A 17,934-nucleotide genomic window follows, 5' to 3' on the forward strand; every position below is an offset into this window, starting at 1 on the left:
GATTTTTTTTAGTTGTTTTTGTTGTTTTAAAATAAAATATGATAAAATTTTCATAAAATACATTGAAAAATATAAAATATAAAATATATTAATTTTGAATAGGTGTTAATCATTTAACTTTGAATTTTTTTTTATAATTGCCTATAGGTTCCTCGACAGCTTGGTGAAGTTGCAGCATTTGGAGGTTCAAATATTGAACCATCAGTTAGATCATGTTTAGAAAGAGCTGGCATTTCACAAGATGGTAAGTTTATCAATATTGTATACATTTGGTTTTCTCATTTTTCTTTCCACAAAATAGAGCTCAAAATTGAGTTAATAATTATTAAAGTCATCGCCAACGTATAGCAGTGAAAAAATTATTTAGTATTAGATTTTTTTAATTAATTTTTAAAATTTCGCACATGTGCTTTTAATGTTTTAGTTAGTTAACTCAATTATAGCAGACTATTTAAAATATTATGTAAAGCTGTTTTGTAACAATGAACTTTTAAAATTAACAATAGATGGTTTGAAAATTTTCATTGATTCTAGTTTGAACAGAAAATCTTTAAAAATAAAATTATCAATTTATTAATATTCGCTTATAAATTTAGCTATTTGTAAAACAACTACTGCAAAAAGAGACAATTTATTTATTGTAATTATTTATTGCAATTAAAGCGATTCAAAAAAACAGGGATAAAAATAGAAAATATTTTGTAAAACATAAAAAATGGGTGTGTATATGTATGTGAATATGATTGTACTTCTATTAATTAAAAATAATAAAACTCATTAATTAATAATTGGCAAATTATCCTTATATTATTGTCCTTGTAGGAATTAAACATTATACATTGCGATAAAAATAATATTTTTCTGAAATATTTTATTAATTTGTTAAATAAAGTAAAATTACAAATATATATATGTACATATGTACAGACATATGAACATACAACAATACAAGTTGTTGTAAATCATTAAAAAGTTGGAAAAACAAATTTATCGATGCTTCAACAGATATCTTTTATCTAATTTTGGCAACAGAAAAGAAAGGAAAGAGAAAAAAATTTCTACGTAAAAATTTTTCCAGAAAAAAAAACGATTTCTTTGCTTCGATCACATCAAATTCTATCAATAACTTGTCCATTTCCATTAAATAAAAATGAATTTGTCACGAACTTTTTTACTAGTTATGCATTACTTTTGCCTTTTTAGTGCGTACACTCTCAAAAAAAATTTTATTCACCCCAAAAAAGCAAAAACTTTTCTTAGACTACTATAGAATTAATTGAGTACACAAAGTTAACGTTAATTTTCAATATAGGAACCAACTTTTTTTTTTGCTTCTAAATTGTGAAAATTTTTTTTCTTCTTAAATTGGTCTTGTTATTTTAACAAAATAGAAATAATCGAGAAAGACTTAAATTTCAAGTATTGCTGATACAACAACTTTGAGAAAAATACAAGTGGAATTGTTAAGGAAAAAATATTTTATTTAATGAAGACAGTTGAATAATATGCAGAGAGTATAAAGAATTCTAATCAATTTAATGATTGATGAGTACTGAATTTTACACTTAAATTGAATTGAAGGAGCCCACAATTAAGAAGGACGGTATATGAATATATATATAAAAATATATAATGACCTAGATATTACATAAGAAGAAAATTGAAAAAAAAAAAAGTTTTATTAAAACTATTACGAAAATGACATCTTTTGGAATAATTTGAGAATTAAACAGAAACGTTAATTAATTTCTGTTCAATAAACCTTTATAAGCAAATTAACTAAATAAATGAATGAATTTTACGCTATTTTCCTTTTAATTTTCCTTTTTTTTTCTGCTCAACCCAATTTATATAAATAATGTTATCCATCTTCCTTTATGTCCTTTAATTTCCGCCCACTCTTTTTTCCTTCTTTTAGGTCATTCATTCTTTGGTCTTTAATTTGTTTTTTTTTTTTTTCATTTAATTTTGTCTGGGACATAATAATAATATTCTTTATTAAATTAATCATTGTGTATATAAAAATTTGTCTAATGGAAATTATGTTATAAAAGAACACATTCATTAAGCTAAGAAGATCATAATATAATAAATTATACGTGCATACATATATGTATATAAATAGTTATATGAATATACTTGTATGTGTCATATAAATGAAAATGTGTTTATTTTTTGTATATGCTATGTATATACATACAATAAGATTCAACTGAAATAGAATTAATATGTCACTAAAGATTTTTCTAATTTATATTTAAAAAACAAACAAGACTAAGTATAGTTTCTTCGTACAGTACACTTTATTAATTGTACAACGTTTTTGAAAGTTTTCAAGTTTAATATTTATCAGCTAATTTAAATCGGTTTGAGAAAAATGTTGAAAATAAGTAAATTTTTATTTAGATTTTCATGAAAATTTGTTTGTCCGAAGGATTAATTAAGTGGCTTCTCTAAATTCATTTATGATTTTCATATTGTAGGCTTATGAATCTCATAACAATCATGGCCTAATTTTTTTCCTTATTTAATATTTTGCTATCATAAAATGTCGCACAAATTTATATTTAATAAGAAACTATATCCTGAATCACTTATATAATTTTGAGATAGAAAAAAAAAATTTCTTTTCATTCCTTTATACCCATACAGTTGGTAAATTCCGACATAAAAGAACAATGTGGAAAAATGTTAAGGAGGATAACATTAAGTTTGTGTTAATCACATGGTCATAAAAGAAAAAAAAACCCATATACAGACACTTACAGGACAAAGAAACAATAAATTGGATAACTTATTCCTTAGTAACATAATTTTACGGACATTTCTGGCATACTTTTTAGTAATCAATTTAAAAAAAAGAAAAGAAGTATTGCTTTAATACGAGTACCGAGCATTTTGCAAAACTGTACTATTAAAACTGTAGTAAATGAAATTAAGGAACAATATCATATTTTTGACTGTAAGACACTTACTAGTGACGTTTTATATTTATAAATGAAACGAATTATAATAAAAGAATTAAATAAATTTGCTTTAAAAAAAACTTTATACTAAGGGTAATTTTCAAATTTTCAAAAATATTTCATATAATATAAGACGACATGAGTCATGTGTTGTTCACATCAAATTTTTTCTTTATAATAAATAAACAAAAATATAAAATTAAGAGAAAGAAAAGATGAGGACTTATGGGAATTATTTTAAAGAACTTCTAGAATGTAAACACTATTCTATATATGACCTTCCAATTATTCTTCGCAAATACATATACATACATATATTCTACTAGCAACATGAATATTGCGAATTTTTTTAATACAATCACGTAGTTATTTAATATTTTGCTTTCAGAGAATTCTATTGTTATAAAAAACACTTTTTTTTTTTAAATCAAAGAACATATTGAATAATGAATTAAATAAAATGTACATGATAATTTAATTAACTTATAATATTTTGATTTTTAAAATTTATTTTGAAATTAATTGAAACAAAGCACAAAAAATGGGTTTTTTACAATTTTAAGGACATTAGTAATCATTTAGTTAACATACCTATAGAAAAATGTAGATTTGGCTCTTTGTAGAGTTTTGTTTTGTGACATCAGAAAGCCCTGAAATGCTCGCCAGTTAGTTTTGATAACAATTAGAACTCGGTTATTTCCCTAGATATAGTGAAAATGTAAAATCGGCTCCTAGTTCGGTTTCCGAGCCCTGATGTTTGAATTTTAAAGTTGGTTACCTAAAAATATGCAATATTTCATTGCTTGATTTTGATAAAATATTATTTTTTGTGTGAAATTATTTCAAATATTTTATTTAATTTTAATTAATTTTTTTTTTATAATTTTAGTTGTTCAAGATGGCAATCAAGAAATAACCATTGAAGCACAACATTTTCTTGGTTGGTTACAACATGAACCCCAAAGTTTAGTATGGCTTCCAGTTTTACACCGATTAGCTGCTGCTGAAAATGCCAAACATCAGGTACATAATTTTAAACAAAAATGTTACAAAATCTTTCAAGTTAATTTCTATACTTATGATTTTTAGTACTAAAATTTTTGATTTTACTTTTAAACATTAAGTATAAAATAATAATTAGGAATAGATATAGTAAACAACGTATACAAAACTCTTCAAATTTTTTTATTTCTTGTTAGTTTTTCTCTTTTGATTATTTGCACTTCCAAAATGAGTTATGACAACTTTTCTTAACTATATATACTTTTACTTTTGTCTTACATTATGTCACGTTTCAAATACAATTTTCAATAAAGTTATTTACAATCAAAGAACAATGCCAAAATATCACGTACACTTAAAAAATAAGAAATTGACAAATAAAAATATTGGTAGAAAAAAATGTTAAAGAAATAAATCCTTATCCTTTTGTTTAATTTTTTTTTTTACAGAAAATATTTTGTATTTTCGTTAATATCAACCTTATTTATCTTGAAATTTTCTCTATATTTTTCTCTCTGCTACATTGTTACTTAGAATTGAATCGTTCCATAAAGTAAAACTAAAAACACTCTTATTTATTAAACAATATACGAACATAAACAGCTGTATACATGCATACTATATTCATATACTTGTATTTCGTAAATTAAGTTCGAAAATCGATTTGCATTTGATTTTGTAATATGTTTTTATTCTTGCAGGCGAAATGCAACATTTGTAAAGAGTATCCAATAATTGGATTTAGATATCGCTGCTTGAAATGTTTCAATTTTGATATGTGCCAGAAATGTTTCTTCTTCGGTCGTAATGCCAAAAATCACAAACTAAGTCATCCAATGCATGAGTATTGCACAACGGTAAGTAATTTATATTTATACTCTACATGCAAATACTATTTTGATAAATTTTCAAAAGGACTTGATAGAGAAAAGTAAAATTTTTTAGAAAATTAAATTATTTTGAAATTCACATGCTATTCGATTAAATCAATTTATAAATAAGTAAATTATATTTGCTTTTCTAATTTTTTTTTAAATTACTCTTCGAATATAATAAATTTAACAAAATTGGATTGGAAAAATAAAATAATTAAAATACCTGCAAAAATCAAAATTGAAAATGAAATAAATGATACTCAACTGAAAAAAATTTAATTTTTAACTGAATCAAATCAAATGGTAAATTGTTTAATGAAATAACATCAAATAGACGACATCAACTGAAGATGTTCGTGATTTTACCCGTGCACTCAAAAATAAATTTAAAAGTAGAAAATATTTCAAAAAACATCCTCGAGTTGGTTATTTGCCTGTTCAAAGTGTATTAGAAGGTGATGCACTTGAGAGTCCAGCACCTAGCCCACAGCATACAACACATACATTACAAAATGATATGCATTCCCGTTTAGAAATGTATGCATCACGTTTAGCTCAAGTTGAATATGGTACAGGTTCTAATTCAACGCCAGATAGTGATGATGAACATCAATTAATAGCACAATATTGTCAAGCATTACCAAATAATGGTACTGGACCAAAAAGTCCAGTACAAGTAATGGCAGCTATGGATGCAGAACAACGTGAAGAATTAGAAGCTATAATACATGATTTAGAAGAAGAGAATGCAACATTACAAGCGGAATATGAAAGATTAAAATCGAAACAAACACCTAGTACAACACCCGATGAAAGTCAAAATAATGCAATACCAAGCGGTGGACAGGGACAGGTAAATAAAATATAAAAGTTTTAAAATATTTTAACAAAATAATGCTTATACTATTTCTTTCTTTAAATATTAAAAACAAAAAAAGGATATGATGGCTGAAGCCAAATTATTGCGTCAACATAAAGGACGTTTAGAAGCAAGAATGCAAATTTTGGAAGATCATAACAGACAATTAGAAGCACAGCTACAGAGATTACGTCAATTACTTGAAGAACCAAATAGTGCTGCTCATAAGCCTTCAACACTTCAAACAAGATCAGTGACAGCCTCACAGTTAAATACTGAATCACCAGCAAAAATGCAACAAAATGGTCACTACGAACAGAATACAAGTGAGTACATTGGCAAATTATAATACAATGTATTTTCTTTCAGAAGACGGGTACAAAATTGAATAAAACGATTGAAAATTTAAAAAATTTTAGTTTTTCGGAAGCGTAACGTTCAGTTATTCTATACTTTCACATTATTGTTCTGTTATGAAATGCTGATTTATACCAAAACTCAAAAATGCAATAACATGCAAACATATGGGATAAAAATTTTAATCTGTTTTTCGTCGCTCTTCATTTAATTTTAAATATTTGTACGAATTTTTATTTTGTTAACAGATTATAAACAATTTCCAATTGTGTAACTCGAATTTTTTCTGGAATTCATGGAATTTCGCAATTAAATTCTAAAATTTAACAAAACTTTTTGGATATAAAGCACATACATACATGGTGTAATTTATTCAAAAATTTGTTATATTTGTTGTAATCAAAATGATGAAAAATCCTTATTTATAATGTACAAGCTCCAGACATGGATTTAAAAGAGTAAAATTATTCATAAGATTATATAAAAATTTATATGGTTACAAAAAAAAAATAAAAAATGGTGAAGGCAGAATGAATTTCATGAAAATTCATCAAGTAAATGAGCTTATTTCAGTAGAGAAAAGAACTTAGTAAACTTAGGAAAAGTAAAACAAAAATGAATACTCGGCTGATCAAATTTCTCAGCACTTGAAAATTTTACGATGTAAATACGAAGAATTCGAGTTTTTAATAAAATGCGGAACTATTAAAATCAACCAACGGCCCTTTCTATAACCACAAAATAATTTGAAATTAAAATATAAACTAATAACTACTAAAAACTTTAAACATTTTGCCTTATGAACAATTATTATAATTTTATTATGAGTGCCTATTACAGATTATAAGCCTTTATTATATTCTGTAATAGGTAGTCACTCGCTTTTCTCAAAATTTTGAAAATGCTTTTCATTTAATTTGGAAAGTATTGTATAATTTCAACGAAACTTTAAATTTTTTACATACATACATTTAAAGATCAACAAAAAAAAAAAACTATCTGTGCTTGTTTACCTAATCTAATGAAAAATTCAATTTATTTTGTTCTTTCGCTATCTCTTTCTTACATATTGTAAAAGTTATTTTTAAGTATCTGCGGTACACTGTTACGTTAATTAATATTAACGATATGGTTTATTGTCGTATGTACAAATGTGCAATTCAAAATGACATTTTCAACAACAAACAAAAAATTTAAAATGGCTCTTCTTGACTTCGATATTGTTATAAATTTTTTTTTGTTTTTTTTTTTAAAAACTTATTTATTTGATTTATTATTTTGAAAATTTATGATGAAAATAATCCCGAAAAAAAAATTAACACAAATTTTGTATGTATGTACACACACCTTTAATGTTTTATAACAATTTACATTTAATTAAAATCAGATGGTATCGGTGGTATGCCACCTACATCAATGCACAACAATAGTGGTGGAGGTCCTGGTATGGGTATTACAGGTGTTAATGAATTACATAATGGTGGTAATAAAATTGGTTTAACATCAATTGGTGGTGGTAACACAGGTCTAATGGGTAACATCAATAATCCAAATTCAACAATGGTCGGTCATAATATAATGAATTCAACAACAGGACCATTTATGGGTGATGATGGTCGCCCACCACCACCACCACATTCAAGTCTATTACATATGGCTGGTAATAATATAATGCAATTATGAAACCAAAACAACTAAAATAAAAAATAATAAAAATAATTAAAAAAAAATGTAATTGTGTGATATGCTTTTAACATGAAGTGAAATGTTATGTAATTCATTAGAAAGTTTATAATTTTGATTTTTTTATTTACATACATACATGGATGTGATTTATACATTTATTTTTAGTTTTATTATTTTAATTAACATATTTTATGTTTTACACTTTAACAATAAAATATTTTCGTATTTATATTGAATTTTTGTATATTTTTGCAATTAAACAAATTAAATCACAAATTAAGAAACTCTTATACATGTTTATTAAGCCAATGGGAATAGAATAGAAAATATAATAAAAATAAATTTAATTAGCATATACATAAATTAAAAATGTGCGAATTGTTTTGAAAAATTCTAAAATCTGTTTTATTACACCTTATTTTTCAATCAAATTGAAAATATGCATATATTATGAAAAACTTGTATGTTTTCAAAAAATTAATATAAAATTATTTTTGAAATTGGTATGTTATCCAGATAGCAGCTTATTTCTACCAATTTACTACAATATGATTCTATGTTGAACAATTCTAAAAATTCATTATTATTGAAAAGAACACATTTTTTACCGAAATTTTATTCAATTAATTTTATATATTAATAATAAAACATGACTTTTCATAATGTAGAAAATCAATTTTTTATGCATATTATAAATTTTATTATAACACAATATTGATTATGAATAATTTTTATACGAAATATGAAATCTTATTTTAAAAGGTAGAGCCACCAAAAATAAAATTATATTAAAAAAATTTTTTTCATATCATTCAATATTTTTTTTACAATATGAAACGTTTGTAAGCAAATTATTGAACAAATTATGACTAAGCAATTATTCGTATTTTACAGTTAATTAACTTTTTCATTAATATTTTTATTATTTAATATTGTAACCTTTTTTTTTTGTTTTTTTGGTTTTCAACTCGGTTCAACTTAACTTTAAAGGCGTATCGTTTATTAAATTTTATAGGAAAATAAAAAGGTCTTTCTCTTTTCACTTACTTGCTGAAGGTTTGGCGTTACTAAAAGAACAATTTGTTTTCGGTTGTTAATTATGGCCTAATTTTCACACTTTTATATAAAAGAAAACCGAACCAAAAAAAAATAAAAAATTATCAGTAAAAAGTAGATTTTTTTTTTAAAGTTTTTTTTTTTTTTACACCAAATTTTCTGAGTTTTTTTTTGATATATAAAACGGAAAAGATTATAAAAAATTTTTTATTTAAAATTTTTTTTTCTTTTATTTGAGAAACCGGAAAAAAATGTACATATACATTGATTCATATACAAAATATAAAAAAAAAATGCAGTCTTTTAATATCTTTTTTTAAGGCTTTTAAATATTGAAAGTTTTTTGTATGGTATATCCTTTAAAAGGGATCATTTTCCCTAATTTGATTATATTTTGTTTTTCTTTCTTTTCTTTTATTTTCGCTCAGATTATAATAAGGGTTTATAAAATATAACGATTTATACATTTTTCTTTTTTTTTATTTCATATTTTTTAATATTAGTTTTTACTGTAAATATTTAAATTTTTTTTTTCTTTTATGTATACGAATTTATATTATTTGGTTAAACTTATGAATACAAGAATTTGTTGTGAATGAAAAAATTATAAAGTTATTTCAGAGACTCAAACCATTACATTTGAAATTATGCTGATTATAAATAAGCCAGCCTACGGCTATCAACAGAAAATGATATGAAACTGAATATGGGACTGTTCTAATAGATTAGACAAAAATATTCAAAAAGCATGTCTTTTGTTAAATCCTGTTATAGCAAAAAATTATGCTTACTTTTTTTAACAAAATAAATTGAGGTTCGAATTAGCTGTTGGATGCTGAATGCAAATTAAATATGATTAATTTAATAAAAACTCATACTTTAAAATATTGAACATTTGAAATTGACAATGAATATTAACTGGAATGACGATTTTTCCAATCAAAGAGTTAAAATTTATAAATGTTCTAGAAATTTTGTTTTACATTTTATACAATTTTATTATTTAAACAATTAATATGCCAAATTATGTAATATTTAATAGCGACTTATATAAAGATTTTCAGTCATAACTAAAGCACTAAAACTTTTTTAAAATATTCTTAACAATATTTAGTTAGCAAGTAATCAATAAAAAAAGTGAGGTTCTAATGACTTAAATCTACTTTTATTTGTAGTATGCAATCGTTTAAATAATGCAATATTTTTTAGAATACTATGCGTTCTATATGCAAATACTTTATACGCAATTGAACGTAGCAATTTCATATCCATAAATGGTTTGACTCTCAGCTTTAATTTTACATATATTTTAAATATTTGAATGTAATCGTTATAATAAGAATAAAAAAAAACTAAAATGTTGTTTTTAATACAAAAAAAAAAATACTAACAAAAAAACTCAATTAACATTTTTGCTTTTCTTTTTTCGCCCTTTATTTTCTTCTTTCCCCCCAATTCTTGTTCTTTTATTCTTTTTTATTTGGTTTAATAAAATGCTGTCTATCTCTGTCATTAAATGCTTGTGCTGGCCTTTTTTTATATTCATATGAACAACTAACATCACCGCAACTTTTCACGAAAAAAAAGGACGAATTTAAATGAATAAAAATGAAACAGAGTAACAAGACGAGAGGATACAAAATATAAAGGAAAAAAAAGGAAATTAAAATAAATTAAAAAGAAAAAAAAATAAAAATGAAAAAATGGTAAAAATTTTAACTGAGATTTTTTCCTTTACTTTCTTTTGTCAATTCTGTAAAGATTTTTTTTTTTTTTTTTTATTAAAGGATCATTCTTTATTTTTTTTTTATTTTTATGTCGGAATTTTTTCATTATGATGTAATTTTATTTTTTTAATGCCTTTTTTTTTAGTTTTTTATTTCTGAGTCGAGAAAAAAAAAATTTTTTTTTTCTTTTTCTCTTCTTGTTGTGAAAATTTTATTTTTAGTTTTATTTAACTTCAGTTTTTAAATAAGTTACTTGATTTTAAATAAATTCTTTAGAAAAGTAATTAAGCCTTTTAAAAAATCATTTTTATATACTATTTATTTAAAAACTATATAAAAAAATTAGTCGAGATTGCCCTCCAATATTTTAAATTTGTGTTTCTAGGCTTAAAACTTTCCAGCGACTTTATTTTTTCCCCAAATTCGACAAGATATTTTTCGTTCCTAATTCAACCAAGTTTAACATTTTTAATTAAAGGAATTTATATTAGAACTTTGAAAAAAAGCCAAAACATTAGAATTTTTAGCAACCAACATTCAAAAGAACCATATTTCTTAATATTTAATTTTTTATATTCATACATGCATACTTTTGTTTCAAAGTCTTATACGATTAAAGTGTGTTATACTTGAGGAAAATGAAAAACCAAACTTCATTTAAATTTTAACGATTTCTCCTTTTATATTTTTGTATTTTCAAAAAAAATGGATAGATCCAATTTACATTACCGGAAAACAAGATTCAGTAACTTAAATTCTTCGCATTTTATTTTTATTTTTTATATTTTATTCTAGTTTTCTATGCTGAACTTGTTTCAAGAACTTAATTTAAAAAATTTATTTGCATAATTTAACTGCAGTATTCAATACGAATGAAGATTAATAATATTTTCGTTAAAAAAATTAAATTATTATTTAAAAAATTTCCCTTTTTGTTCTGACCCAAAATTCAAAATATCTCTCAATTATTTCTAAGAAGAACTTTCTTTAAAAATGTTTAGAAATAAGATAAAAATATTATTTCAAAATTTTAAAAATTTAATAGAAAACCAATTTTTTTTTTATTAGCATACTTAATGTCATATTTAAAATTTAAAATAACAAAATTAATCAGTAGAAAAAGAGCTCAACTAAAAACTCAAAGAAATTTTTTTTTTTTAATAAAAAAACCAAGACTCAAGAGTATAATTTAGTCAAATTTTTATTAAAAATCATAATATTCAACTGCTTATAAATTTCTTTTTTATTGCTTGAAAATATAGATGTAATAGGAAGTCTACTGGTTTATTTATTTTTTTTACGATGGTGCTTTATTCTTATCATAAACTAATTTTAATTAAAAGAAAATATTTTAAAATATTCAGTAGGACCCGGTAAAATTTCTTTATTCAAACTAATTTTTTAACTGAAAATTGTATGCTATAAAGATTATATTAAAAATCAAAAAATTCAGTTATATAATCAATTACCAACTTCTTATAGCTGACTTCGTTATAAATGAACAATAATTTATTAATTATTTTCGAATTCTTTACTTTATAAGATCAGTGTCATATTACATTTAATGTTTTTTTAAATTTTGTAATATTAAACATAAACTATGTATATCGAAACAGAAAAAAATATTCTAGAAAAGGCTATTTGAAGTTTCAAAATGAAAATTGTGAGAAATCTCGGTAGCTCCAACCGAACTCGAATCACTCTATCGATTTGAGGTAAATTAGCACCTACTTCAATATATTAAAAGAAACTTGTATTCAAAAATTTATACGTATTTTAATATTATATAAAATGAATAAGTGAGCATTGTATTTACAAAAATTTTATTTGTTAAAACTCAAAGCTGAAAATTATATCTGATAAATAAAATTAGCCAACCCATGATGAAATAAATTAAGTTAAAATTTTACTTAACCAAAAAAGGTAACCAACGCCTATAATTATGCTTGTTTTCGTTTTTAAATATTTCATTAATTTTAATTTAAAAAAAAAATTTTTTTTTTTTACGTTTTCAGTTTATTTTTTAATGTTGTTGTTTGATTTACCCTAATTTGATATCGTTTATTTTTCTAAAATAAATTATTTATTTAACAAAAATATTAAATTGTTATTATAATAATTGTTATACAAACATTTCTTTTTTCCTCCCTCTCTCAAATCTAGGTGATATCGGCCGTGCTGTCGAAGAACTAGTAACTGTTATAACTGAACAAGAAATTGAACAAAACAATGGTAACAATAATATTAGTAATAATGGTATAAATAGTAATAATGTAATTAAAAATGATGGATCAATAAAAAAAAGTATATCAAAAGCAGATTAGAATAAAAATATAACAAAAATTATATAATTAATTTGAAAAGAATAAACAACAAAAATAAAACATAATTATCTATATACATATACAGATAAATTTACTACTTAAATATTGAAAAAAAAAAAACAATTTTTTTTGGATATACACATACACATATATACATTCATAATGTGCGCATATTTATAAAATTTAAAATATGAAAATTTTCAAAAAATAAAATTGAGCCCTATTACAAAATTTGTTTATATTAAAAAATAAAACAAAAAACAAAAAAGTAATTATATAAAAATTTTAATATTAAAATATATATACATATACAATTAATAAAATTAAGGAAGAAAACAAAAAAAAAACAAAAACCCTTTAAAATATTAAAAAATTTAAAAATATAATTTTGATATTCCAAATTTTTAATTAAACTTAAGTAAAAACAAAAAATAGACATGTGTTTATTTTAAAGTTATATAATGTACTATTTTATTTTATATAATACGTTTCTATTAATATAATATAATTTTTAAAATTTTGAGACCTACATATACATATATATATACATATTTTTAAAATATATATTTTATTTTGAAAGTTAAGTTCATTAAAACTTAACCATAGTCGAAAGACCACGTCATTGTTGTAATCAATGTTATATTTTTTATTTATATGAATATTTTTCTTTTTTAAATAAAATGGACAACTCAAATATAAATTGGAGTGCAAAAATAGATAAAAAGAAAAGTTCAAATTTTTTCCTTCTCAGAATTGGTTTCAAACCCAATGATTTGACTATACACGTTATTTCTTACTTTATTTTCATAATAATTGAATGAAATCAATTAAACTAAAAAATTAAACCTTCTGCAGTTAAAATAATAAATAAAAATTGAATATAATTTACAATTTTTAAAAAACGTGTTACATTTTAAAAATTTCAAATTTTTAGACTTAAGTTTAGTTAAAAATGAATTAATGTTAATTCAAAAATTTAAGTTTAAAAATTTACTTTGTAAATTATTTTTACACTTTAGAAATACTCCTGATAAGCTAAGCTAACAAACATTATAAAATAAATGTATGAGTTATCTAACAATTTTATATTATTTATTTATTGAGTCCCAACATAATTTTGTCCAATTACAATAACCATTCTCAAGAGAATGTATAGACTCTTCTTTTTAATTTAAACCTTCTTCAAATTAAATTTTAAATCTATTATGGCATTGATTACTGACTAAGATCTACTTAATTCAATTTTAATTTTGAATATATTATAGCTAAATAGAATTCAGATAAAAAATTATTAATTTCTTATATTTTCTGTTAAAACTATGTTTAAAAACTTTCATTAATTTTTGTTTTGTTAATTACAAATTCAGTCATTAATTTTATTATTACACATTTTTTTTTTATTTTCGCACAAAATGAAATTTAATTTAAATTCTTTATATCTAATTATAGAGGAAAAACTATGTTTTAAAATTTATAAATAATTTACACATTTAATGCATAAAATTAATTATATATAAAATTATAATAAAAGAAAAAGTAAAAATATTAAAATTTTAATTTCTTTATTTTAATTTTTAAAATTTTATTTTTCATGTATAAAAAATTATTTTATTTTTATGTTCTATTATTATTTTTATTTTAATTAATTAAATATTATTATTATTATTATTGTAATTCCTCGATAATAAAATTGTATACAATAAATTTTAAATAACAAAAAAAATATAATATAATTTTTATTTAAATAAACAGAAAAAAAAATCAAATTGCTTAATTTCTTTTATTTTGATTTTTTAATTTAATTTTTTTATTTTAGTATTTCTATTTTTATTTAGCGTTTGGAAAATTTGGAAAATTAATAAAACAATAATTTATTTTCTTTTTGGAAAATCATCACAAGTACGTATATTTTTTATTTAAAACTCTTATATATGATAAAAAAAATTAACCAATATGAAAATTTAAATAATTATTTCCAAAAATAAATTAAAAAAGAAAGGAGTAAATTAATGAAATTAATAAAATAGATAGTAAATCTTACAAAAGACGAAAAAGAAAAAACAAATACAAAGAAAAATTAAAATTTAAAATCTTATGGTGCAAACAAATAAAAATTGAAAAACAAAACTATAAATAAATATTTAATACGATTATATAATTTTACATAATTTTTATCCTATTTACTTCTAAAACAAAAAAAAACTTAAAATTTTTAAAATTATAGATGAATATACATAAAATATTCAAATTGGATCAGACAATACAAATACAAAACGAAAATATTAAATAAAATAAAAGATATAATTTATATGTGAAAAATAGTGTAACCAGTAATATTGACAGTAGATTCAACTTTTCGTTATGCAATACCTCGGAGTATGATAATAAATTAATATCACTTAATTACGGCTGAATATCAGCTATATTAGATTTTTTTCGCGTAAATGATTCTTACTGACGACAGAATTCCATAAAAAAATTAAAAGCATAGACCGTATTATATAAAATCTGTTAAAGCAATGAAAAACATATTTAGCGTTATTCTTCTAAACAGAGAATTTTATGCTGCTAAAGTTTTCTGAATTAGAATAATGTGAAATGAATTAGACAAATTGCAAATTTATTAAAACAGAACAGCTTGTTTTTAATTAAAAACATAAGAATTGAGATGATATATTGGTTTTAGGCTTTCTTTTAATTTTTTTTATGAAAGAATTTTTCAGAAATTTGAACTTTGAGGCCTAAAAATGCTTTTTTTTTTATTCGTCTGGACGCATTCTATTCAATCAAAATATTCAATATGCCAAACTTATTATTTTTTTAATTTTTTTTAAAAAAACTCTAAAGGAAAATTATTTAATTTGAAAATAAAATAAATGTGAATGTATTTTTAAAAATATTTACCTAGTTCAATTAATAAAGGCCCCACGGATGAATTTTTAAGTTGAAGATTAAGATTTGTATATTTTATGTATTACAGTTATGTAGGCAATATTATATAACCGTACGTACGCATTACCTATAAATATTTTATTGACAATTTTTTAATCATTATCATACTATTGTAGCTCTATGTAGAATATCTTACGATATTTTAGCATAGAAATAAATCATACAATAAATATGTTATTAAAGATAATAAAGATTTTAAATAGCATTTAAAATAATTTACATATCGTAATCGTGTAATAAATGGAAAGTCATAATAATTCTTACTAATTTTCATCTTCAACCAAATAATTTTGTTGTATTCAAAAATTTTCCAAAGAAAGTTGAAAAAAATATCTAAATAATATTGTTCAATTTACTTGTTGCAAAATAATTCTTATTTAATTCAAATGAAAAATTTATTAAATATCAAATTTAATAAACAATTTCATTCAAAACGATTTGGATTGGAAAATAAAAAAGAAAATTATAATATAAAAAATTTCTTAACAAAAAGAATTACCTAAACTTCTATATATAAATAAATTATAATTAATAAATTAATTAACTAATTTTTAGTATACTTACTATATATACCTATATATATATATAAAATAAAATAATTTATAATATTAAAATAATTAAAAATAAAATAAAAATTGGTCCAATTAATTGAATTTTTTTTTTCTTTTTCTAGGAAAAATTTAAATTTAAAAAATAAAACTTTTCTGACTTTTATATCACAGATTAATCAATAATTATAATTATTATTAGTAAAAAAATAAAATAAGTAATAAATTCAAAACTTTTCCCAACGCTTTTTTCATACTCTACATATTAATAATAATAAAGTAATTCTATTAATAAAATATAAAATAATTGAAATTATAATAGTAAAATGATTAAAATATAATAAATAAATAATTCTATAAATATAAGAGTTGAAAATTAAATTTATAATTTGATATAAGAGAAAAAAAAATGAAAAATTTAGAATTGATTTAGTAAATAAACAAATAAAAACAAGGAATGAAAAATTACGAAAATAAAAATAAACGTTTTTAAAACTAAATAAAAATTTCCAAAATGAAGAACAAAATACCATAATGTAGAATTTTACATATCGTTACTTACTTAAACATATTCAAAAGATAAAATCATAAAATATATATAAAAAAAAATTCAAAGAAACAAAATTAATTTTTTTTTTTATATTATATAATTATATAAAATAGTTAAGAATAAAAATATCAAAAACAAAAACAAAAGTATCAACTTTAAAAACATTTAAAGTAGGTTAATAAATTATTACAAATATTATATAATGTACATGTTTATATAAAAATTCCAGATTCTTATATATACAAAAGTACGTTATAAATGGAAATACGCAGTATACATATATATACATATATATTATATATTTATAAACAACATGCGTATAAAAATAAATACAAAAATATAAAGAAGATTTTGAAACCAAAACCACTAATTAGACAAATAATATTGAAAAGTAAAAACGGAATATACTTACATAATAATTATTATATAGTGAAAAAATAAATAAACGAAAATAAATAATTTCAGATAATAATTATATTAAAAAAGAGAAAACTAAATAAAAATTTAATATAAATTTGTTTAAACAATAAAATAATTAATCAGAATAGCTAATAAAATAAATTTATATAAGTTAATATTAAAAATACAAAACTCTAATATTACAAAATATAAGAATATTGTAAAGTGATATTGAAAAGCAGTGTTGTTTTTTTTAAAAAATTTAAATTTCCTAATTTCTTATAATAAAAATTCTTTGTTTTATTTCAAAACCAGTTTAATAAATTCTAATTACCAATAATATAAACAAAAAAGAATTGTTCAAATTCCAGAAATTTCCATTAACGTTAATGTTTTAAAGATCTGAAAAGTCCACTTTAAAAATAAACAAAACAATGAATTAATAGAAATTTTAATAATAATTATGTTCCTTCTTATTAAACCCTCATTAAAACCTCTGTTGATTAATGATGCAAAAGTACGCATCATTAGCCAATAAAGTTCAAAACGAAATAATTTCGAAGCACCGACCAAACTTACTTATTTTTCAACCCATATTTTCCCCCTGTCAAGAACATTGCTTCTAAATTTTTT

The 17,934-nt window shown here is 21.4% G+C and overlaps 1 protein-coding gene across 3 annotated transcripts in view; it reads left to right on the top strand.

The window, feature by feature from the left end:
* LOC129610589 (dystrophin-like) overlaps positions 1 to 14,271 on the top strand; it is an 83,551-nt gene extending 69,280 nt beyond the window's left edge. Inside the window, exons 7-14 of one of the 3 annotated variants that reach the window (XR_008697098.1) lie at positions 148 to 244; positions 3,856 to 3,989; positions 4,670 to 4,825; positions 5,178 to 5,696; positions 5,782 to 6,028; positions 7,447 to 7,719; positions 10,389 to 10,507; positions 12,692 to 12,829. Coding sequence is in view for 2 of the 3 variants with exons in the window: in XM_055523195.1 (XP_055379170.1) it covers positions 148 to 244; positions 3,856 to 3,989; positions 4,670 to 4,825; positions 5,178 to 5,696; positions 5,782 to 6,028; positions 7,447 to 7,719; positions 12,692 to 12,852 (1,587 nt within the window). In the remaining variant the exon portion in view is untranslated. Of the gene's footprint in view, positions 1 to 147; positions 245 to 3,855; positions 3,990 to 4,669; positions 4,826 to 5,177; positions 5,697 to 5,781; positions 6,029 to 7,446; positions 7,720 to 10,388; positions 10,508 to 12,691 lie in introns of all 3 variants that reach the window. The other 2 variants (XM_055523195.1, XM_055523196.1) reach the window with 2 other exon arrangements.
* The last annotated feature ends 3,663 nt before the right edge of the window (positions 14,272 to 17,934 follow it).

This window comes from Condylostylus longicornis, unplaced genomic scaffold (genome assembly GCF_029603195.1).
Source record: "Condylostylus longicornis isolate FDR11 unplaced genomic scaffold, ASM2960319v2 ptg000045l, whole genome shotgun sequence".
NCBI lineage: Eukaryota > Metazoa > Arthropoda > Insecta > Diptera > Dolichopodidae > Condylostylus > Condylostylus longicornis.